The sequence below is a fragment of the Dryas octopetala genome, chromosome 4 (assembly GCF_963921425.1).
Source record: "Dryas octopetala chromosome 4, drDryOcto1.1, whole genome shotgun sequence".
NCBI classification, from domain to species: Eukaryota; Viridiplantae; Streptophyta; class Magnoliopsida; order Rosales; family Rosaceae; genus Dryas; species Dryas octopetala.
This window is the reverse complement of record NC_141369.1, coordinates 1,422,778-1,442,858: the sequence shown is the minus strand read 5'-3', so window position 1 is coordinate 1,442,858 and position 20,081 is coordinate 1,422,778. Positions and strand designations below refer to the sequence as shown.

The window sequence follows — 20,081 nt, the reverse complement described above, 5'->3', positions numbered from 1 at the left end:
CTGTCATGTAGTCACAATTGTAAATATATAGAGTTTATAAAAGTTTTAGAGTTTATAAAAGTTTATGACTCTAGATTTAAATTTGAGGGATGAAGTCCAAAAACCTAAAAACTAAACTCTAAAGCTTAAGCTTTAAATCAGTGAAAAAGCAACAACTGAAATAAGTTGTGTGACTTAGTGAAAAAGTTGTGGTTATACTCTCTTGTTAGTTGAGTTCAAAAAGAAAAATTATGTCGCCGATCAATAAGTAGATTAACATTTTTAAAAGTTGGTACCCAAACTAAAATTTAATACCTAAAGTGAAATGAAATAAAATTCTAGTAGTTAAAATGAAAAAACATTGAAATTTGGTCATTAAAACTAAAAAACCTTAAATTAGATCAATTCAATAAGATTCATTTTGATTGGTTTTTAGTACCTAAAATTAGATAATTACTGGGGGATAAAATTGAAAGTTTCATGACAAAAATAAGTAATGAGTGTTTTAAATCACTCAATAGTGTCCATGAAATCTCTCTTACTAAGAGTAAGTTTTTACAACAAAAAAAAACACTTACTCAATGAATTTTAGGGTCAACTTTGTGTGTGCCATCGTTCAAAAACCAAACTTAAGCTACAAATTCACAACCCACAGTTATACAAAGCCTAATACTATCCAATACATTTTCATTAGAGGGGGTATATTCAATTAGGATTTTAATGACTTTTGTAGAGTTTTTAAAAGTCATTGACTTTGGTAGAGTTGATGGATTTTTAATGACTTTCATAAACTCTACATAGACTTTGGCAGAATTCTATTTAGAGTTTTAACAAGTTTGCCTGACTTTTCTCATCGACTTTGATGAATTTTTATAGATTTCTAATAACTTTGATAGAATTTTTTATTGTTTATTTTAAGATTTCTCCAATATATTTTTTATTTTTTTGTCCTTCATATTATTTATTAATTAATTTATCATTGCAACCAAATCAACACACTCAAGCTCTCACTGCCAAGAGAGCAGTTTTGCTCACCTTCTTTAACTCAGGTGTATGCTCACCTCCCATCTAAAATACTGCCACGTGTTTAAAAAATTAACCATGAGTTAACTATTATATTTAATTATTTATGATGTTATAATGATGAAAGAGAAAAATAATTTGACAACTCTTTTCTTATTTTATCCTTATTTTTTATTACTCAACTTTTTTTTATCACTCGTTAATTTCTCTTTTCTCTTTTATTTAATTATTTCTAATAATTTTTACTTCTTTTATTTTTTTGCTCTTCTCCAGTACGCCTCTAGTATTCAAAAAATCACATCCATTTTTTTGGGTCTTCTCCTGTATACACATTTATCTATTTTTTTAATTAATTAAAAAATAAAAATATTCTAACAACACATTTTCAATTCGAACAAAAAACTCATTTGCAAAGTTTAATCTAAAATGTTGGCCAAACAAAAATCTAAAACAACTCATTTACATACATAGAAAATCCAATAAAAAAGTTACATGAGTTCAAAAAAAAAAATAATTATGTCGTTGCAACTATTCTTCTCTCTTCAAATGCTGCAACACCTTGGATTGACCTAAGAATTTGTTTGATCTGAAAAGGTCATGTATGAGACAAGAAAGAAGAATTCTTAGGCAAAAAAAAAAATGTGTTGTTGGATTATTTTTTTTAATTAATTAAAAAATTAGATAAAAGGTGTATACATGAGAAGACCCAAAAAAATTGGATGTGGTTTTTTGGGTACTGGAGGCATACTAGAAAAGAGCAAAAAAAAAAAGCAAAAATTTTTAAATACATGTGGTTTTTTGGATACTAGAGGCGTACTAGAGAAGAGCAAAAAAACAAAAGAAGCAAAAATTATTAGAAATAATTAAATAAAAGAGAAAATAAAAATTAATAGGTAATAAAAAAGTGGAAAAAAGTTGAGTAATAAAAGATAAGGATAAAATAAGAAAAGAGTTGTCAAATTATTTTTCTCTTTCATCATTATAACATCATAAATAATTAAATATAATAGTTAACTCATGGTTAATTTTTTAAACACGTGGCAGTATTTTAGATGGGAGGTGAGCATACACCTGAGTTAAAGGAGGTGAGCAAAACTGCTCTCCACTGCCAAGGAGCTCGTAACTTTCCTTCCTCGTTGTGTTTGTGTTTTGTTTCCATATTTCAAGTTTCAGTAGTGGGTTTCCTTAAAAAAAAAATGGTTTCCTTGATAGGTTATCTATATATATATATATATATATTAATTCCTTTAATGCAATGTTTGAACTCTAGTTCTACCATGTGCATATCTTCCATGAACATTGAAGAATGCAACACTCTGATCTACGACAGCATCTTTATATGTTGTTCTTAATAAAACGAAATATGACGACCAGCAAAAAGAAAATTAATACGAGAGGATTGTTGAACAAAAATGGTTAATAAACAATAATATTACCCAATATAATTTCACCCAAATTCATTTATAGAATAAGGGTTTTATTATTTTGGGTACGACCCATTCAAGATGGAGTACATCTCTTAATTACAGTCCCTTGATTCAAGGGAATACCCTTTGATTCCAATTGCAATGAAACCAACGGATCACTTTGTGAGTGTTTGGATTTCCAATAGGTGAAAGACCCATTGAAATTGAATTTATTTGCGATTGCAGTTACACCCATATTTTAGGTTGCCTACATACCCATTGCAGGATCAAACCACGCGTAGTTCCAAGGTTTTAGGATTTAAATGAGTGGATGACCCATTTAAAAGATTTGTGTAATTTGGGTAGGGTTTAGAGCCTTTGGATTTGATTTGAAAAATTAATTCAGAGACTTTTGTGTATAAAACTAATTTCTAGAGAATTTGGACGGATTTAATTTGGTGTGAAATTAATTCAAAGAAACTTGTATGAATTAATTCCTAAGGGAATTTAGAGAATTTTGTGAAAACGGTTGAGTGTGAATTTCGCTCACATTGCCTACGTATCCATGATGGGATCAAATCGGATGTAGTTCGGTAAAGAATTTGACTTGATTGGCTTTATTCCATTTTGGGATTTGGATTTGAGAGATTTGGTTTTGTACCAATTGAGAATTTGGTTTTGTACCAATTCGAGAGTTTGAAGTTGGGATTGGAGGAAAATGTGCCTATTAATATTTTTGTATCATTTATTTGTTAAATGACACATTTTTTTTTTATTATGAGCTAACATGAATTTGGTTATGTGCCCACTATAATTGTTTTGTATCAATTATTTATTAATTGATACATTTTATTTTTTTAATGGGCAATCAGATTTGAGAAAGATCCATTGGACTTTGTACCAATTATTTGTTAATTGGTAAAAATTCTTGCTAATGGGAAATTTAACTGAATATTATCCCATTAAACTTGATATGAATTTTGCACCAGCTACTTGTTAACTGGTATTTTTTTTGTGAGTTGGAGTCTACACCCAATCCGGATGGACTGATATATTGCTTCTTCTTTTTTTTGTTGAGAGGATACGGGCCTGAGACTTTGCTTGGGCTGCAGCCATGTTTTTTTGCCTTTGCATATCACTTTAGGCCTTTGTCTTTTCCTCTTGCTTGCTGCGCCATCTTCTTTTCTTTCTTTGTTCCACAACCTGTGCAAATCATCCACCAAATTTACATGCATTCTTTTGTCTTTTAAAAAAGACTTGTCTTCAGATGCATAGCCCACTAGATACCAAGAGGTAGTCTGGTCCTTGACTTTTGTGCACAAAGCCCAAAAGATGGATGCAATGGTATTAAACCATTAAACTCCAAATGAACAACCCCTGCTGCCTTGGAGTTTTCTTTGACGCATGGAAAGGTAAGTCTCACACTTGTAGTCTTGTAGTTTAAAGTATTTTGAAACAAGGCTTCAAGAGAACTTGATTTTCTCTTCCCTGCGTACCAGTACCGTCGCGAAACTATTGCTCTTTTTTTTTTTTTTTTTTGCAGGTACCTTTCTCATCTGCTTTGGACCATCTTAATCTTAATCAGCAGACGTGCATTTTTTATAACTCAACGCACCATGGATTCGGCCCAACTCGTTCGGTGCTTGAGATATATGGATTCAGTCGAATCCTTTGATGAATTTTTGTGGTTTCAGCTGAAACCGATTGAGAGACAATGGATTTAGCCGAATCATTTGGTAAACTTTTTTGGGATTTCAGCCGAAACCAAATATTGAAAGGAGCAATGAATAAAAGAAGTGTCATCTACCTAGTGGTTGCAAAGTTTTGGTGATAGCAAATGCGGTGGCAAAGTTTTGGTGATAGCAAATGCACGTTCTTCTTCTTCCTGCAGCCTTTCAGTGTCCAATGAAAGGTTCAAGTGATGAGATTAGATGGAGATGAGATAACTCTCTCCATTTAAATTTAAACTCATTTGATAAGAGATAATTAAGATTTCAGATAAATCCACATTATCTCATTTTCAAACCTGTTTTTCATTTGAAATTAATGAGGCACATGGTACATGAGGATCTTATCTCAACCTCAACCTTTGAATTTTTTTACGGTTCAACAAGGATATAGTAATTAGAAAAAATAAATTAAGAAGTGGGTGAAGAAATAAGATTAAGGGGTTTAGCGTCACTCTTAAAATAAAAAAAAACCACTGGGGAACGTTGGAGAATTCACTTTGATATAACATAATTTACACTCTAAAGTTCATGAAAGTCTTTTAAAGTCTATCAATTAATAAAGTCAATGACTTTTTAAATATCATGTCACTTTTATAGACTCTTTAAAAGTCTTAATTGAATATCATAGACTTTTTAAAAGTCTTGATTGAATACCATCAAACTTTTATAAACTCTTTAAAAGTTTGATTGAATACCACCAAATTTTTCAATTCCACCAAAGTCATTTAAAATCCTAATTGAATATTCCTCCCAAGTATTTCTTGTGTTCCTCTTCTTTTTCCAATGAATTCCCATTTGAACAAAAAAAAAAAGAAAAAAAAAAAAGGCTACAAATGATGGGAACAAAATTCAAAAGAACCTTCATTAAAATAGATTAACACAATACAAAGTGAATGCTCTAATAGATTAACCTTCGTTAACCTTCTTTTGCCAGACTTCTTTCACCAATGGAATGCTCCTGCTACGAAGAACTTGCTCTTCCCGATCCACAACCTTAACTGGTTTCTCCTCATACGATAGATCTTTTCAAATGCTCAAATGTTTCCAGTCCAGAACATTTGAAAGATCTGGTTGGTATTTCTTCAACATGGATATATGACATGCATCATGGATACAAGATAGTTGAGGGGGAAGTGCTAATTTATAAGAATGCTCATTACTTACCTCCAAAACCTCAAAAGGACCAATAAAATGTGGAGCAAGTTTTTTGCCTTTGCCAGACCTTTTGAGTGCACAACGAGGTGTAATCTTAAGCAACACATTGTCTCCAACCTTGAATTTCGATGATTTCTTTCTTGGTTTTGCTTTGCTTTTTGAATGGCTTTTGGGAGTGAGAACAGATATTAGGAAATACCCCATTAGATATCACTAAAAATATATCGGTTTTAAACAAATTGATATTGTCAAAGTTTTTTATATCAGTTGGATTTTTAGTTTTCTAAAAATGATGTCTAAATACATTTATATATCGCCAAGTTTTCAAATTCGATATCTAAATTTTTGGGTAAAAATTAAAATTCTACAATAACCGATATCTAAACCATAAACTGATATTAATTGTTTCAGCTCAAAATCAAATATAAAAATTTTTGTTACAACTTAAAGTGTTTTGACTTAAGTTAGACCCGACACTCCCCCCCTCTCAAACACAATTAACACAGAAACACTATAGCTCAGACACTCCTCTCACACTCCTCTCACCCCGAGCTCTCTCTCTCTCTCTCTCTCTCTCTCTCTCTCTCTCTCTCTCACCCACGCCCTCATCATGGTGTCGCCGTTCTCACAGTCCGGCCTTGTCATCGTCGCGTAGTTGACCTTAGCCATATCGTCGGCCCTCAAGAGCTTTCTCTGCCACACTCATCGTCCTGGGTTGCAGCCAAAAGGTAAGATTAGTCATCGTCCTACGTTCTCTCTTTCTCTCTGTCCTCGATCTTCTCTCTATCTCATCCTGGGTTCTCTCTTTCTCTCTGTCCTCTTCTCTCTTTACTGAAATTAGGGTTTCAAAATTGGGCTTTTCTATTGTTTAGGTTTTTCTTCAAATTATGGATTTCTTAGCTAGGTTCGTATGCTTCATGAAATTAGGGATCTGGGAAGATCGCCCTCACCATAATTTATTGCCTATAACGACCTTTCAACATTCTTTGGCAGGTTCTGGAGTAGATTCCCATTTTTTCTTGTTTCTTTCAATTCAATGAGTTCATTCGTTTGGTGGGTTTCTCTGTATGCTGGAATTAGTGTGGGGTTTTGTCTTTACTATATGTTTGTGGGAAAACCCACACCGATCCAACGGCCAATCCTGGTTGGACACGTGGCTGGTCAGACTTTGACCTCCACGTCATCACCAATCAGCACTTCCTCTGCCAGCTCAGACCGGGTCTCCACGCCGGGCCCACCATGTTTGGTCCGAGCCGAGCCGATGACCTTCCAAAGGATTGAGTGTCTATCTTTCCATAGGTCATCCCGGTTCGGCTCGGCTCGGCACTGAAGCGATCTCCTTTCGGGCTCTGGCGTCGGCCACTTAGGGTTCGGAGGGACCCCTGTCTTTTGGGTCGGCTCGGTGCGGAATCCCATGTCCGATCCGATCATACACGGACTTCATGCATACGCATAAGGAACATCTTTTCGGTTCGGCTCGGCTCTCCGCCGCCATTCCCAGGAAGATCACGTTGGGATGAACCGCCACACTTGAATGCACCTGACACAAATCTTCTGACAGATAGAATATCCAGTCTGCATTCATGACTACTGGGGGAGTTTGCCTGAACCTTCCAACCTTGCATTTAATGGAGCATTCAATGCAACATTGAATGCTGAGGAAGTAAGCAGCTGAACATGCAACTAGGTCTGGCCAGGTGCGTGGGTCTCTGGCAACCACTCATTCACATGCAGGTAACTTATTCATTAAGTATTCCTTTGCCTATATAAGGCACCATATATGCACAAAATACAAAGCTATGCATCTATGAATCTACACAAAAAAAACACTTACACAAAAATTCCCATCCACAAAAGAGCCTACCCAACTTGCTGAGAATAACCCAGAACATTTGCCTTATTCTTCCCATTCTCCCAAGTTCATCTTTTGTTCTTCTTCATCCACCATCAAACACAATCACTGACTTCATCATCGGAGCGTGTTTGGCTGGTACCACACCGGTCCATCTCCTTTGATCTTGTTTCTCTTGCAGGAAGATCTCAATCAACATCCACTTCACCATCCAGCAAAGCATCTGATCAGCCAGATCAGCTATTCTAAGTTGTTGCATCTACCTTACGAGAATTTGCATCAACACTATATTTCTTCAGTAGCTGTTAGTTAATAGCCCAGATCTTGCATAATTGTTTTATGTGGTTTTCTTGGCATGATTGATTCTGTGAATTAACTTAGGAATTTTGGGTTTTTATTTGTGCTGATTCTGGCTTTTGGTTTCAGCACCACAGGAGCTTTGGTAGGTGTACAGTTTCTGTCGACTTGGGAGCTTGTGAGCCTGAGCGAGCTGCAGCGAGTGTATTGTGATAACGAGCTATATAAGGTTTGCCTTTTCTCTATATAGCTGTATTGTGATAACGAGCTTGTGTATTGTGTTTCTCTAGTAGCTCATTTCATTTTCTCTGCAAGTAATTCCACAGATAGAGTACTACAGTATCAGCAAGATCTCTGCTTTCATGGTTATACCCTTGACACATAATAATTAATAAATTATAATTTAATTCATTACCCTACAGTGAAGAAGTTGAGTGTATGAAATTCCTTTTCACCATTCAGCCCTACCTAACACCATATTCTTTATCAAATAATTAATGATCATGTATGTGTGTGCATGCGCGTGCATGCGTGTGTGTTGCTGCATTAGCATATCATAATGGCTGATTGGGTGGTTCCCTATTCATATATTGTTTTTGGTATTATTTCCAATAAATATCATCCCTTATGCACAAAATTCAGTTCAGCACTTGAGCAGAAGAAAGCAGAGGTAAAAAAGGAATTTGGGGCAATTGACTATGATGCACCTGTTGAATCAGAGAAGAAAACAATTGGACTTGGTACACAGGTACACTTTTTCTTCTTTTTCTTTTGGAACCACATAAATAATGCTACGAATGATTTTTCACAGTACACATATCACTAATTCAAAGTTTTTCATGGAATTAGATTGGAGTAGGTGTAGCTGTAGTGGTCTGTGGTTTAGTTTTTGCTTTTGGAGACTTTTTTCCTTCCGGAAGGTATGACATAGTAGATTAAAGGGCTTTTAAGATTGGAATATTCTTATGTTTCTATTTTTCTTGTGTCTAGCCATGACCACATGATTTATCATATTGCTTCAATTTAGTTACAGGTCATAAAACTGAACCTCTATCTCATGTGTGTGTGCATGTTTGTAAATCACAACTTTTGAAATTTTCTCTAAGAAGGCAAAATTAGTTTCTGGGAACAAACCTGTACTACTTTAAGGGTTGAATCAATTGGTATTTTATTATTGATTTTCTTTTCTTCTTATTCTAGCAGTTGATTGTTGAGTAATTTCTGAGGAATGATTTCATTTTGATATGGTCTTCAAGTTTTCAGTTTCAGTTCTACTGAGGATGCTGCAGTAACCAATAATAAACTTTCTGAAGAAGAGAAAGTGTCCCTTCAGGTGATGCTCATAGGAAATATGTTTTTCCCTTTTTGTTTAGTTTAGATTTTTTGCATAAAAATGATCCTGACTTCAGTATAGATCATTTCTGAAAGATGTGTAAAAGTACCGAAGGCATTAAGCTAACTCTAGATCTAGAGAACTGCTTTTGTTTATGGGATTGTCTATGTGCAATGGTAGCATACTTTAGTATACATGTCATGTAGTAATTCCAAATTTTCTATCACTTGTGTCATCATACTATTTTTGTATCACTTCTGCATTTCTCCACTATTGCTTACTCTATTTTGTTTTCTTTTGCCCAATCCTAATAAACTATAGATTCTTACTGTGTGTTTGAAAGAATCATGAGAAGATCATTAACACTTATTATTGTTGATAAGAACATTTTTACTTTTGATTTGTGGCAGGCGAGGCTGAAAGAATACGAAGCAACACTTAGTAACTCCCCAAAAGATCCAACTGCTCTTGAGGTGAGTCATAGTGTGTTACACAACATAGTATTGTGCATCCTTTGTTACTGAATCCTTCTACTGCTTTTATTGAGGTTTTACTTTGTTTCTCTATTTAGTTATTGTCTATATGATGAAGCTCCTTAGTTTCTTGCCATTCTCATTTTAATATGCTTTGGAACTAACAACAAAAGATATCATTCCTGGTTTCAAGAATAATAATGGGATCACCAATGTGAGATATCAATTGTTTATGTCAATGTTGGTTGAACTGTGTAAAACTAAAGTTTACACATGAACCTAATTCAAATTATTTTTTAGCTTCCATCTGGAACCAAAATGCAAAGGCAATCATATTTCTTAGAAGATTAGAAGTTTATTGAAGCAAGAAGTCTTTATGAAATATTTAAGATTTTCATTATTTTTTTTATTTCGGTCAGAGATAGGAGGATCGAATAGAATCCCCATCCTCATCCTAGCTATCTGTTGGACAATTTCTACTATTTTTTTTATCACTATAAGAGGAAGGAGAGCATGGTGGAGCAAAAGGAAAGTTGGAAAAAGAGAATAGTTAAATGGCTTGATGAACCTCTGTCTTCATATTATTATCATTAAGCAAAAAATAAATAAACACACAGCCAAGAAAAAATAAGCTATACTTTCATCTAATTGGGAATGAATAGAAATTGTGAGGAGTAAGGCAAATCCACAAGCTCTGACTTGATTGCTTATGGTTATGGTTTACCATCAACTCTCCTGTGGCAGCCATGTCAAATATTTTCTTCGGGCTTTGCAGGGAGCTGCAGTAACCTTAGCAGAATTAGGAGAATATACTCGGGCTTCCACTCTGCTTGAGGACTTGGCTAAGGTTTGTTCTTGTTTTTGTTTTTGGATTATTGCACATTATATGTGGCATGTGCTGCTTAAAATGTTCTATATGGAGAATTCTCAGCTTGATAAATCCATATGAACCTTCTTTTTTTTTTTTTTGGGGGGGGGGGGGGGGGGGGATGCACAGGAGAAACCAAGTGATCCTGAAGTTTTTCGTTTGCTTGGAGAAGTTAAATATGAACTCAAGGATTATGAAGGGAGTGCTGCTGCATATAAGGTTTCTTCAAAGGTCAGTCTTCTGACAACTGTGCACACTAACAGCTAACTTCATGTAGAAAGCAGTCGAAAGAGCTTGGTAGAAGTAGAAATCGAATCATTTATATCATGGAAGATGCATTGATGTTATTAGTTAGTTGATAATATGCATGACTATTACTAACATAAGTTCAATAATGTCGTACATGAATGTTCTGTTGTTCTGTGACAGGTTTCTAAAGATCTCGAATTTGACATTCTGCGCGGCCTTACAAATGCATTACTTGCTGCTAAAAAACCAGATGAGGTTTTCTATTATTCTTGTGGATTGAAATAAAAATGGCACTAGCCTTCATTTTAAAATATATCTGTGGTAGCATTCTTAACGAGGTCCTTAGGGTCCAAATAATTTAGCATGGTGATGATAATTCTTATGGTAATAAACATGTCTTATAACTTATAAGATGATTTTACCTGTTCTAGATTATGCTATATCATTTTATGAACTCACCCAATCTGTTGAACTGTGGCTTGACTCTGGGTAATCAAAGAAATCTGGTTGGCACACTGGCACCAACCATGATTTATTTGTCTGATCCCTTATTTAATTATATGTTGTGAAATTCTGAATCAATTGTCTCCTACTTTAATCTGTTTCTTACAACTAGTAAATCAAACTTGTTCCCCCCTCCCCCTCATTTTGGTTTGCAGGCTGTTAAATTTCTTCTTGCTTCTCGAGAACGTATAAATGCAGACAATTCAGATCCGAAGGCTGGAAGCAGTACAACTGGAACAGATTTGCAAGTGGACCCTATTCAAGTGAGTCATGGTTTTCTATAATATAAATATTACATATTTTGGCATCACTGAAATGGCTACTGAACCGTTATTGCACTTTTGTTTTTAAGGTGATAAAAAACTAAACCAAACCAAAAAGATTTGCCAAGTTTAAACAAATCTGTGATATTCCAAATTTATCCCTGCACCACTCTCGCTGTTTCTTCTTTCTAAGTTTAAAATTTTTTTGTTCAATTGTTTTCTTACCATGAGATGTTATTTTTTGGGTTCAAATGCTTCAAGCTATGCAATTTCTGATTCTTTTCTTCTTTTTTTATCGTTTTTTCTTTTTTGGTTATACCATGAATAATCAGGTCGAATTACTTCTTGGAAAAGCCTTTTCAGATTGGGGCCATATCAGTGATGCTGTATCTGTTTATGATCGGCTAATCTCTAGTCATCCAAATGACTTCCGTGGTTATTTGGCTAAGGTTTCATTTTGCTTTCTTGCCTTTTAAAAAAAAAAAAAAATTGTTATTAGTCTGTTTTCCGCTTTGTGTGCATGTATGTAAATACATATAATCAAAGTCAGCTAATCAAGTTTCTTGGCTAAGTTCTTTAATGCTTCTGCAGGGAATTATTTTGAGAGAAAATGGTAAAGTTGGAGATGCAGAGAGGATGTTTATCCAGGTAAATATATGAATGTCTATTGCAAGATGAAGGTATATTCCTGTAGATACACATGCATTATTGATGAAGTCCGAATTGATGAAGTCCGAGTTGAGTGGGGAGACTATGTCACCGAGCATTATTTTTAGACATGCATGTTGGTATACTGTTTTGACGTACATTTTGTGGATATGGTATTAGTGCTGCCATTCCAATCTTTTGTAAAGGAAAAGGCAGAATTTAGAACTAGCTAGCTAGCTAACTAGTGTGCATAATTTAGAACTAGCCATGCCTTATATTTTGTGCAGATTTTTGAAGTTTCTTAGGGGGGTTAAAAATGGATTAGCTAGCTAGGGTTATCCCTACTTGTTGAGGGATTTGTAATTTATTTTTGTTAACTTGAATATGGTTGAAATTGGATGTTGGAAATATTGTATGAGAATGTTGGATGAAATTGATGGAAGCATTTAAATTGCACAAATTGGATTGTGCATGTTCGAATTTTTATATCAAATATTTGACAGGAAAAACTGATATCTAACAATCCATTTTAATTTTGTTTTTTTTAATTAAAAAACATTTACAATATCCGTTCAACACTGATATCTAATGTCTTAAATCTGATATTTATACAGGCATATACATCGGAAAAAAAAATAATAGCGATATCTAATATAATTTTTATATCACATGGTAGCTCAAACATGATGTTTAAAAGACTTATAATACACATGCAAGATGAAGGTATATTCCTGTAGATACACATGCATTATTGATGAAGTCCGAATTGATGAAGTCCGAGTTGAGTGGGGAGACTATGTCACCGAGCATTATTTTTAGACATGCATGTTGGTATACTGTTTTGACGTACATTTTGTGGATATGGTATTAGTGCTGCCATTCCAATCTTTTGTAAAGGAAAAGGCAGAATTTAGAACTAGCTAGCTAGCTAACTAGTGTGCATAATTTAGAACTAGCCATGCCTTATATTTTGTGCAGATTTTTGAAGTTTCTTAGGGGGGTTAAAAATGGATTAGCTAGCTAGGGTTATCCCTACTTGTTGAGGGATTTGTAATTTATTTTTGTTAACTTGAATATGGTTGAAATTGGATGTTGGAAATATTGTATGAGAATGTTGGATGAAATTGATGGAAGCATTTAAATTGCACAAATTGGATTGTGCATGTTCGAATTTTTATATCAAATATTTGACAGGAAAAACTGATATCTAACAATCCATTTTAATTTTGTTTTTTTTAATTAAAAAACATTTACAATATCCGTTCAACACTGATATCTAATGTCTTAAATCTGATATTTATACAGGCATATACATCGGAAAAAAAAATAATAGCGATATCTAATATAATTTTTATATCACATGGTAGCTCAAACATGATGTTTAAAAGACTTATAATATCTGAAACAACGGACAAACAGATATCTAATCTATACAGATATATCGGTTTTATTTAAAACTCTGATGTGTTAACAATATTAAATATCGCTTTAATAAAAAAAGTGATGTAACAACTTACCAAACATAGCTTTTGCTGAGTTTACAATATCGAAAAATATAACCAAACCGATATGTAATATACACTTTAATGTCAGTTCTTAAAAAACTAATGATATTGAAAGTACATTACATATCGGAATCCATTTATGTAGATAGCGGAAACTTGAAAATTCGATATATATTAATTATTAACAATATCGGAAATTCAACAAATAGGATGTCTAAGTTTTTATAAACATCGGGTAAAAACCGATATTGAAAATAGGGTACATTAGATATCACGTCTGCCCTTATCGGTCGCAAACCAAATAGACATCAGTGGAACATTCCACTGATCTCTAATATTGGGGTATTTCCTAGTAGTGATGGTTTGATCAATTCTACTGTCTTGGTGGTCTCCCTAACCAAATCAGCACCCAATATAACAGAAACTTCATTACCTTCCGCACCCAACCCAAGTGATTTAGGCCGTTGGATCACTTCAATGGGCCCTGCCATACCTTGTCCATCTTTTCCTAATCCACCACCTTGAATAAATCCCATTTTAGCCAACATTTTCGAACCAAAACCCTTGGTGTGTACCTCAAACGAACGACAATCAGCTGGGCCAGCAACACCCTTGTCTTTACCACTTGCGTCTATTGAATCAACAGCTCCAATCTCAGTCTGTGATTGCATCACGCCACTTGACACAAATGATAGTGGTTGATAATTGGCATATGAATCCTTTTTTCCACCAAGTTTAGGTTCATAGGGTCTGCCACTGCCACTGACACTGCAGGTTAACAGCTACAAACAGTTAAGGTTCATAGGTTCATGATGGGTTTGCTTCTTGATGAAGCAAACCATTCACTTCAAAACAAAAGACAGGGGAAATAGACTCACCTCTTAGTTGAAGTTGTTTTTGTCATTTCTGTTAAACTGAGTGAAGAAAATGGTTTTGAAAGGAACTCCACAGGATCAGCCTCAAGGCAACTGCTGAAATCCACTGGCCATCTCATTGGAACAACAATGTCCCTATGGCAATTGAGAAAGGATGGATGATTTAAGCAAAGTCCATAAAATAAACGCTACATGCATACAATTGAAGTTCCAAGGACTAATACATATGCAAAGAGATTGAAAAACCAACATACCTATCAGTACATTTGTGCATGCAGTGGTTCATCTTATTCACTGTATAACCCCCAATAATGATGTCAAGACGCTTTGCTAGGTTTGGTATATCAAAATGTGGCACAATATCCCAAAACTTTATAACCTGGACATAATCTGAATTCTCTACGAGAATGTCAACAGTCCAAATGATATTCAGCAACTTATTAACTTTATACTTCTCTAACAGTTGAGCAGAAACCCCATCATGGACTATAATTCCTTTGTCCTCGCCATGTCCACGCCATCCACTTGAAAGCTTTGTTAACAAAGCAAGCACTTGCCGACGAATCACATTGTCTTTAATTACTGCTATGGATTTCTGAAATTCATTGGTGAAGCAAACCTATATGGAAAACAATGATGATAAATATATGCAAATTAAGAAACTACTGACAAACAATATTCCAACAACCAAACTACAAACTGCCTTTTAATATGCAATATTAGTATGAATTCACTTTGGAGAGGCATGTTCCCATTCAGTTCTCCCTTGACTATAGAAATTTACAGAAACTTTCATGATAAAATACTACATCCAAAGAGATTTGTGCACTCAATTAGGCTTTGAGAATGTAGTAGAAATGGGAAACTATTGCAGGCATTGGCAATGTTCACTGTAAAACAGCAATATATTATATATAATTAAGGAAGAGTAGAAGTGGCAGCATACCTTCCATCTTGCATTTTTGAAGAGCAGAGAGTCAATATTAAGCGGAGAACGAAATTGGTCAAGTTCCAGCAGGGCAGCTGCAATAGTCTCAGCCAAGTTATTATCATCATTAGCATCATAAAAACATTCCCGTTTCTTGGCATCAAGGACTAGCTTCTTCCAAATAGAGTCACTGTTAATCAAAGTTGATTCGTTCCCCAATACCCAAAGACAATACCTACACAGACAGAACCACAACTACAAAATTCAAAACCACCATTTACTGAGAAAAGTCTGAGCTGCATCATATAATATCTGTACTACCTCGCACGAGTTAATGCCACATTTGCTCTTTGACGGTTGGACAAGAAACCAATTGATGCATTCCCATTGGATCTGACAGTGGAGATGATTATCACATCCTCTTCACCACCTTGGAACCCATCAACAGATCGCACACTTACAGAAAATCCAGTGTTAGATGTTTTACTGTATCTTTTAACTTTCTCTTCAATTGCATAAACTTGAGCTTTGTATGGTGATATGACCCCAATACTCACCTTCTTCTTTGTGCAATTGAATTCTGTGGCTCAGAAAGAAAAATAAGAAAGCTCATTAAATTTTTGGAACATGTATCTACAAACCTCCTAAGTAGCAGAGTTCTTTAAACAAGTACATCAACCAACATACAAGTTAGGACAATAACTACCTTTGTAAAGGCTGGCAACTATCTCAGAGACCACAGCAACCTCCACCATATTTTTCCTACTATGTCCATGATCAAATTCGTCTTTTCCATTAGCTATATTTATGAAGGAGTAGGATCCATACATTTTTCCCTTGAGGAAACATCTCTCATAACTTCTTTCAATGACATTGGCACCATCTAATATCTGATTGTCATAGAACTCCCTTTTTGGAAATAAGCTGATGGAGGGATGCATCCTATACTGGATATTGAGAAGGTGCTTCTCATGTCCTAACATTGCCAGCCTTCCGAACAAACTTCTTCCAAATTCAGCCCTCTCCGCAATCTAATAGTTTAATCATATTTATTAAGATGTTACAATAACATAAATGTGCTTATCTTAATTTGAAAAGAAGTAAACAAAAGGGATAAAACCAAAACCTTGCTTTTGACCATAGCAGGAAGTTGCCTCTCATCTCCTATGAGGATGGCATGGCGGAGACCAGACAGTTGTATAGGAATTGCTGATTCACATTCTTTAAGCTGAGCAGCTTCATCAATGACTAACAATTCCAGTGGCCTCATTCCTGATGTGTGCAATTTTCCAGAAGTTGACACAGTGCAAAATAATAAGCAAGCATTTTCCATGCAGAAATTTCTTATTGAATATTTATCAATAGCTTTTGGAACAGAGAATTCTAGAGGAAGCAACTTCAGTGCACAAACGCACTTTTTTCTCAACTGCATAAAGCAGCCAACACTGATTCCGGAAACTTTGAAATCTTCATTAGCAACACCAATACTATGCACAGCAGATTTAATAGATTTGAGCAAATCCAAAGCTCTAACCATGTCATTCACCACTTTCAGTGAAATGCAAGAAGTTGGTAAGTGAGCGTACAAATTTACCATACAAATCTTCAGCGGCTCACCAATTGAATCAAATTCTTTCTTCATAAACTCCTTAATCGTCAAAGGATTTTCCTTGTCATTATTTTTGGGGTTTTCATTATTATCCTTCTCATTTTCTTGGAGTTTTTTCTCCCTCTCTTCCAAATACAAAGAGTACTGTTCCTTCGGATCCTCAAGTAAACGTATCATTGATCCTAACAAATGTTTCCATCCAGATAAAGGGACCAAGCACTTAATCAGGATTTTAGTACGATGATCAAGAAATACCTCAAGAAGTTCAGAATTATTATCAACCTTCATTCGCTTCGGGTTCCCAAAGAGAACAATATCTCCAAGTCCATACTTGCCATAATCAAGTGACTGATTAACCAATCTCCGGAGCCGTGCTGCCACTTCTAACACCGCAATATTGGTGGGAGCACATGTTAGTGTCCTGCACTTCAACTTATAGAGAGCAAAGAGTGACAGGCTGACTGTCTTTGTTTTGCCAGTACCAGGAGGACCCCATATTAATTTCACAGCATTCTGGTGATGGCATTTACTCAAACCGATAGCGTTTAAAACGACAGCTTCTTGGGATTCATTTAGATTATGAGAGCAAATTGTGGGGCATATAGTAGAAAGGGAAGTAGAGCAATTTTCTTTGGAAAAGCAAACTCTACAAGAATTCCCATCCTGTAGAAACAAACATAAAATGTAGTGAGGTTTGGAAAATGTACAAACAAATGGATTAAGGAAACCTTGGTTCATTAGAAAACTCAACTCTTCTTTTTTCTAAAATTAAGAAAACCAACCTATTTAAACTTGAAAGGACCAACATGGGTCAACATGTGAATCAAAATCTCGTATCCCCATCTCAACCCATATCTTGACTTAATCTAGCCCATGACAGAGACCAAAACAGGTTAGTTTTCTAAATTTTTTTAAAAAATGGTTAGGTTTCTTGTGAGCCAAGAATGCCAATAGGAAAGTCCATATAAATATATCTGGACTCTTGTCTGAATTGGATTGATGTGTATAACATTAAGCATAAAAACTTAAGGGATGAGTCTCGAGAAAAGTACATCTGAATTGGGTTGCAGAACTTTCTTAATGATATCTGTGTTACCCTCTTTTGAGTTCAAAGCATTCCATACACGAACATTTGTTGTCATGTTCATCAGATAGACAGCAAAGAGTCTTTCTCTCTCGCTCTTTTGCACGTCTCGTTCTCCATAATCAATAGGCTTTGATGAGAGTATTTTGAACTCAAGATCATCAGGAAATTCTTGATCATCAGGAAATTCTTCAACATCACTTACTCCAATAACATAAGCAATAAGATAGAATCTTTGGCTTCCAGGCCTGCACAAATCATCAATGCATTTTGGTCTAACATCAGTCAAGGCAATGAGATCTCCAACCTGTGGCTCGTACGTTAATCTTTTGTTGTGATCCTTCTTGTCTTCTGTATCTTTCTTATATTGAATATCATAAAGCAAGTCTTTGGGAGGTTTATAACGTATAGAATTTTCAATGGTCAGTATTTCACAAGTAGGTGCTTGCGACAGATCCATCATGCTTGAGAGCAAATCAGCATGTGTTTCCTCAATAAGTGAAGGAATGAATGATTCCTTATAACCCGTCACTGTCAAGAATGTCTCTGGAATCCTTGGCACCTGTTAAGTGAACAAAGCCATATAATAAATTGACAGCAAAAGCACTTCAAATTTCCATCAATGTAATGCCACCATGCTTCAAATGTATACCTTATTCTTGTTTTATTAACAAAGCCAGAATACATGTTAATACACCCTTTATCATGGAGAAACCACTTTTTGCAATCATTTAACTGTACAATGTGATTTTAGAAAGAGCAGCAAACAAAAAAAAACATAATTAATAAAACAATTCAACTTTTAATATGTGTTTTACGCAAGGTAAGACTAAAATATAAATGCCAATGCAGGACGAAACAAAATTACAGGTAAGAGACACTCAAATTTTAATCCAGATACAATCAAAGGAGTGCAGTAGAAGACCAAAATTAAATGACCAAAACAAACTTAGTTTCACACAAACTATTGTAGTTCTGTCATGAACATGAGTTTCTAAACAAATAAGTACAAAAATATTACATAAGAAAAAAAGGGTTTTGTTGATATATCTAGCTTGTTTATAGAGAACTAGGCCTCAGGCAAGTCCAAACATAGATTGGTATGGGAACTAGGAAACAAACCTGATTTTTGTAAAGATGGTTATTGACAACATCCCTAATAGACCAAGAGAATACCAAATCGATTAGGCTTCCTCTGCCTTCATCTTTTTTCTTCTCCATCACGTTTGTCTCCTCAATTATTTGATCTTCCTCAATGAGTCAATGACTTCAGTGTAGGCAGGTCAATATATAACCAGGATATATATATATATATATGCAGTATCACTACCACCTTTTTTTTATTCCTTTTTTAAAGAGGTGACATTCACATGCACTAACTATCTTGCTTTTTCTTTTATTTTGCAAAAATGTTGAAAACTCCCCAATGAAAATAGAAAGAAGCCAAAAATGAAAAGGATTATAGCATATTAGCATGTGAAAGCAAGTCTCTGTCTCCTCCATCCCTATTCAAATTTCAGGGCTAATTACATAAAAAGACATAACAGGAACATGAAGAGGCCCAGTTAGACTTATAATCTCTGTGGTTTTGCTTCCGTATTAAGTAAGAGTGAAAAACCAACCGACGTTCAGTTGGCTTCACAATAATAAAGACAGCCTAGGGAAGACCAACAGACACGCTGCCTCTCCATTTCATTTTTCCTTTTCGTTTTCAGGTTTTCTGTTTTATTTCTTTCATTCTCTCTTTGTTTTCTCATTGTCCATTTGTGATTTTAATGGCTATAAGGGTCTGTTTGGTTCACATAATTGCTTTCTAATTCCTTTGCATTTTTCTGGGGAAATGTAATGTTAAATTTCATTTCCTGTTTGATAAGTTTGAGAAAGTAAACTAGGAATTGAAAGTAATAAATGCTGTGTATGGTCAATTTTCCAATTGTACCCTCATCTATTATTTATTTTGAAATAATAGCAAGGTATTTGTCCAAAAAGAAGCAATAAATGCTTTCCCATAAGGGGAGAAATTAATTTCATTGCTCCATCAAAGGTTTCATTTCCCCCCAATAAGGGCATCAGATTCCGTTAGATCAGGAATTGATTTCCCTTCTCTATACGTGTATTATGGGAATGAAATTGATTTCTCATTCCCAAACCTCCAAAACTTGAACCAAAAGGGGCCCTAACACTCTCAGAAGTTAGAAGCCTTCAATCTTGGAAGAATTTATTCTAAGTTTTTATTCTAAGCATTTATATCTTATGTCAAAAAACCTTTTCTAAGTTTTTATTCTTGTTCATCTTGGAAG

At 34.8% G+C, this 20,081-nt stretch overlaps 2 protein-coding genes across 2 annotated transcripts; one reads left to right on the top strand and one right to left on the bottom strand.

Moving 5' to 3' along the window:
* The first annotated feature begins 3,812 nt into the window (after positions 1 to 3,812).
* LOC147286016 (uncharacterized) lies at positions 3,813 to 12,240 on the top strand. The gene is made up of 12 exons (XM_086239370.1): positions 3,813 to 3,820; positions 7,642 to 7,671; positions 8,085 to 8,190; positions 8,292 to 8,362; positions 8,706 to 8,775; positions 9,186 to 9,248; positions 10,024 to 10,095; positions 10,246 to 10,347; positions 10,546 to 10,620; positions 11,025 to 11,132; positions 11,465 to 11,581; positions 11,724 to 12,240. The coding sequence occupies exons 1-12, from the start codon at positions 3,813 to 3,815 to the stop codon at positions 11,790 to 11,792; spliced, it is 891 nt and encodes a 296-aa protein (XP_086095496.1). The 3' UTR covers positions 11,793 to 12,240.
* Positions 12,241 to 13,306: 1,066 nt separating this feature from the next.
* On the bottom strand, positions 13,307 to 19,032 carry LOC147286015 (uncharacterized). The gene is made up of 9 exons (XM_086239658.1): positions 18,904 to 19,032; positions 17,750 to 18,343; positions 16,215 to 17,360; positions 15,795 to 16,119; positions 15,410 to 15,668; positions 15,107 to 15,323; positions 14,415 to 14,779; positions 14,164 to 14,295; positions 13,307 to 14,053 (listed from the first exon to the last, which is right to left on the bottom strand). The coding sequence occupies exons 1-9, from the start codon at positions 19,000 to 19,002 to the stop codon at positions 13,594 to 13,596; spliced, it is 3,597 nt and encodes a 1,198-aa protein (XP_086095784.1). The 5' UTR covers positions 19,003 to 19,032; the 3' UTR covers positions 13,307 to 13,593.
* Between the last annotated feature and the right edge of the window lie 1,049 nt (positions 19,033 to 20,081).

Coding starts and splice junctions, on each gene's coding strand:
- LOC147286015 (XM_086239658.1), bottom strand. CDS start 19,002: ATGGAGAAGAAAAAAGATGAAGGCAGAGGAAGCCTAATCGATTTGGTA. Junction 16,120..16,214: donor CTGCTATGGTCAAAAGCAAG/GTTTTGGTTTTA, acceptor TTAAACTATTAG/ATTGCGGAGAGGGCTGAATT. Junction 15,324..15,409: donor GTGGCATTAACTCGTGCGAG/GTAGTACAGATA, acceptor CTGTCTGTGTAG/GTATTGTCTTTGGGTATTGG.
- LOC147286016 (XM_086239370.1), top strand. Junction 10,621..11,024: donor CTGCTAAAAAACCAGATGAG/GTTTTCTATTAT, acceptor TTTGGTTTGCAG/GCTGTTAAATTTCTTCTTGC. Junction 11,582..11,723: donor TCCGTGGTTATTTGGCTAAG/GTTTCATTTTGC, acceptor ATGCTTCTGCAG/GGAATTATTTTGAGAGAAAA.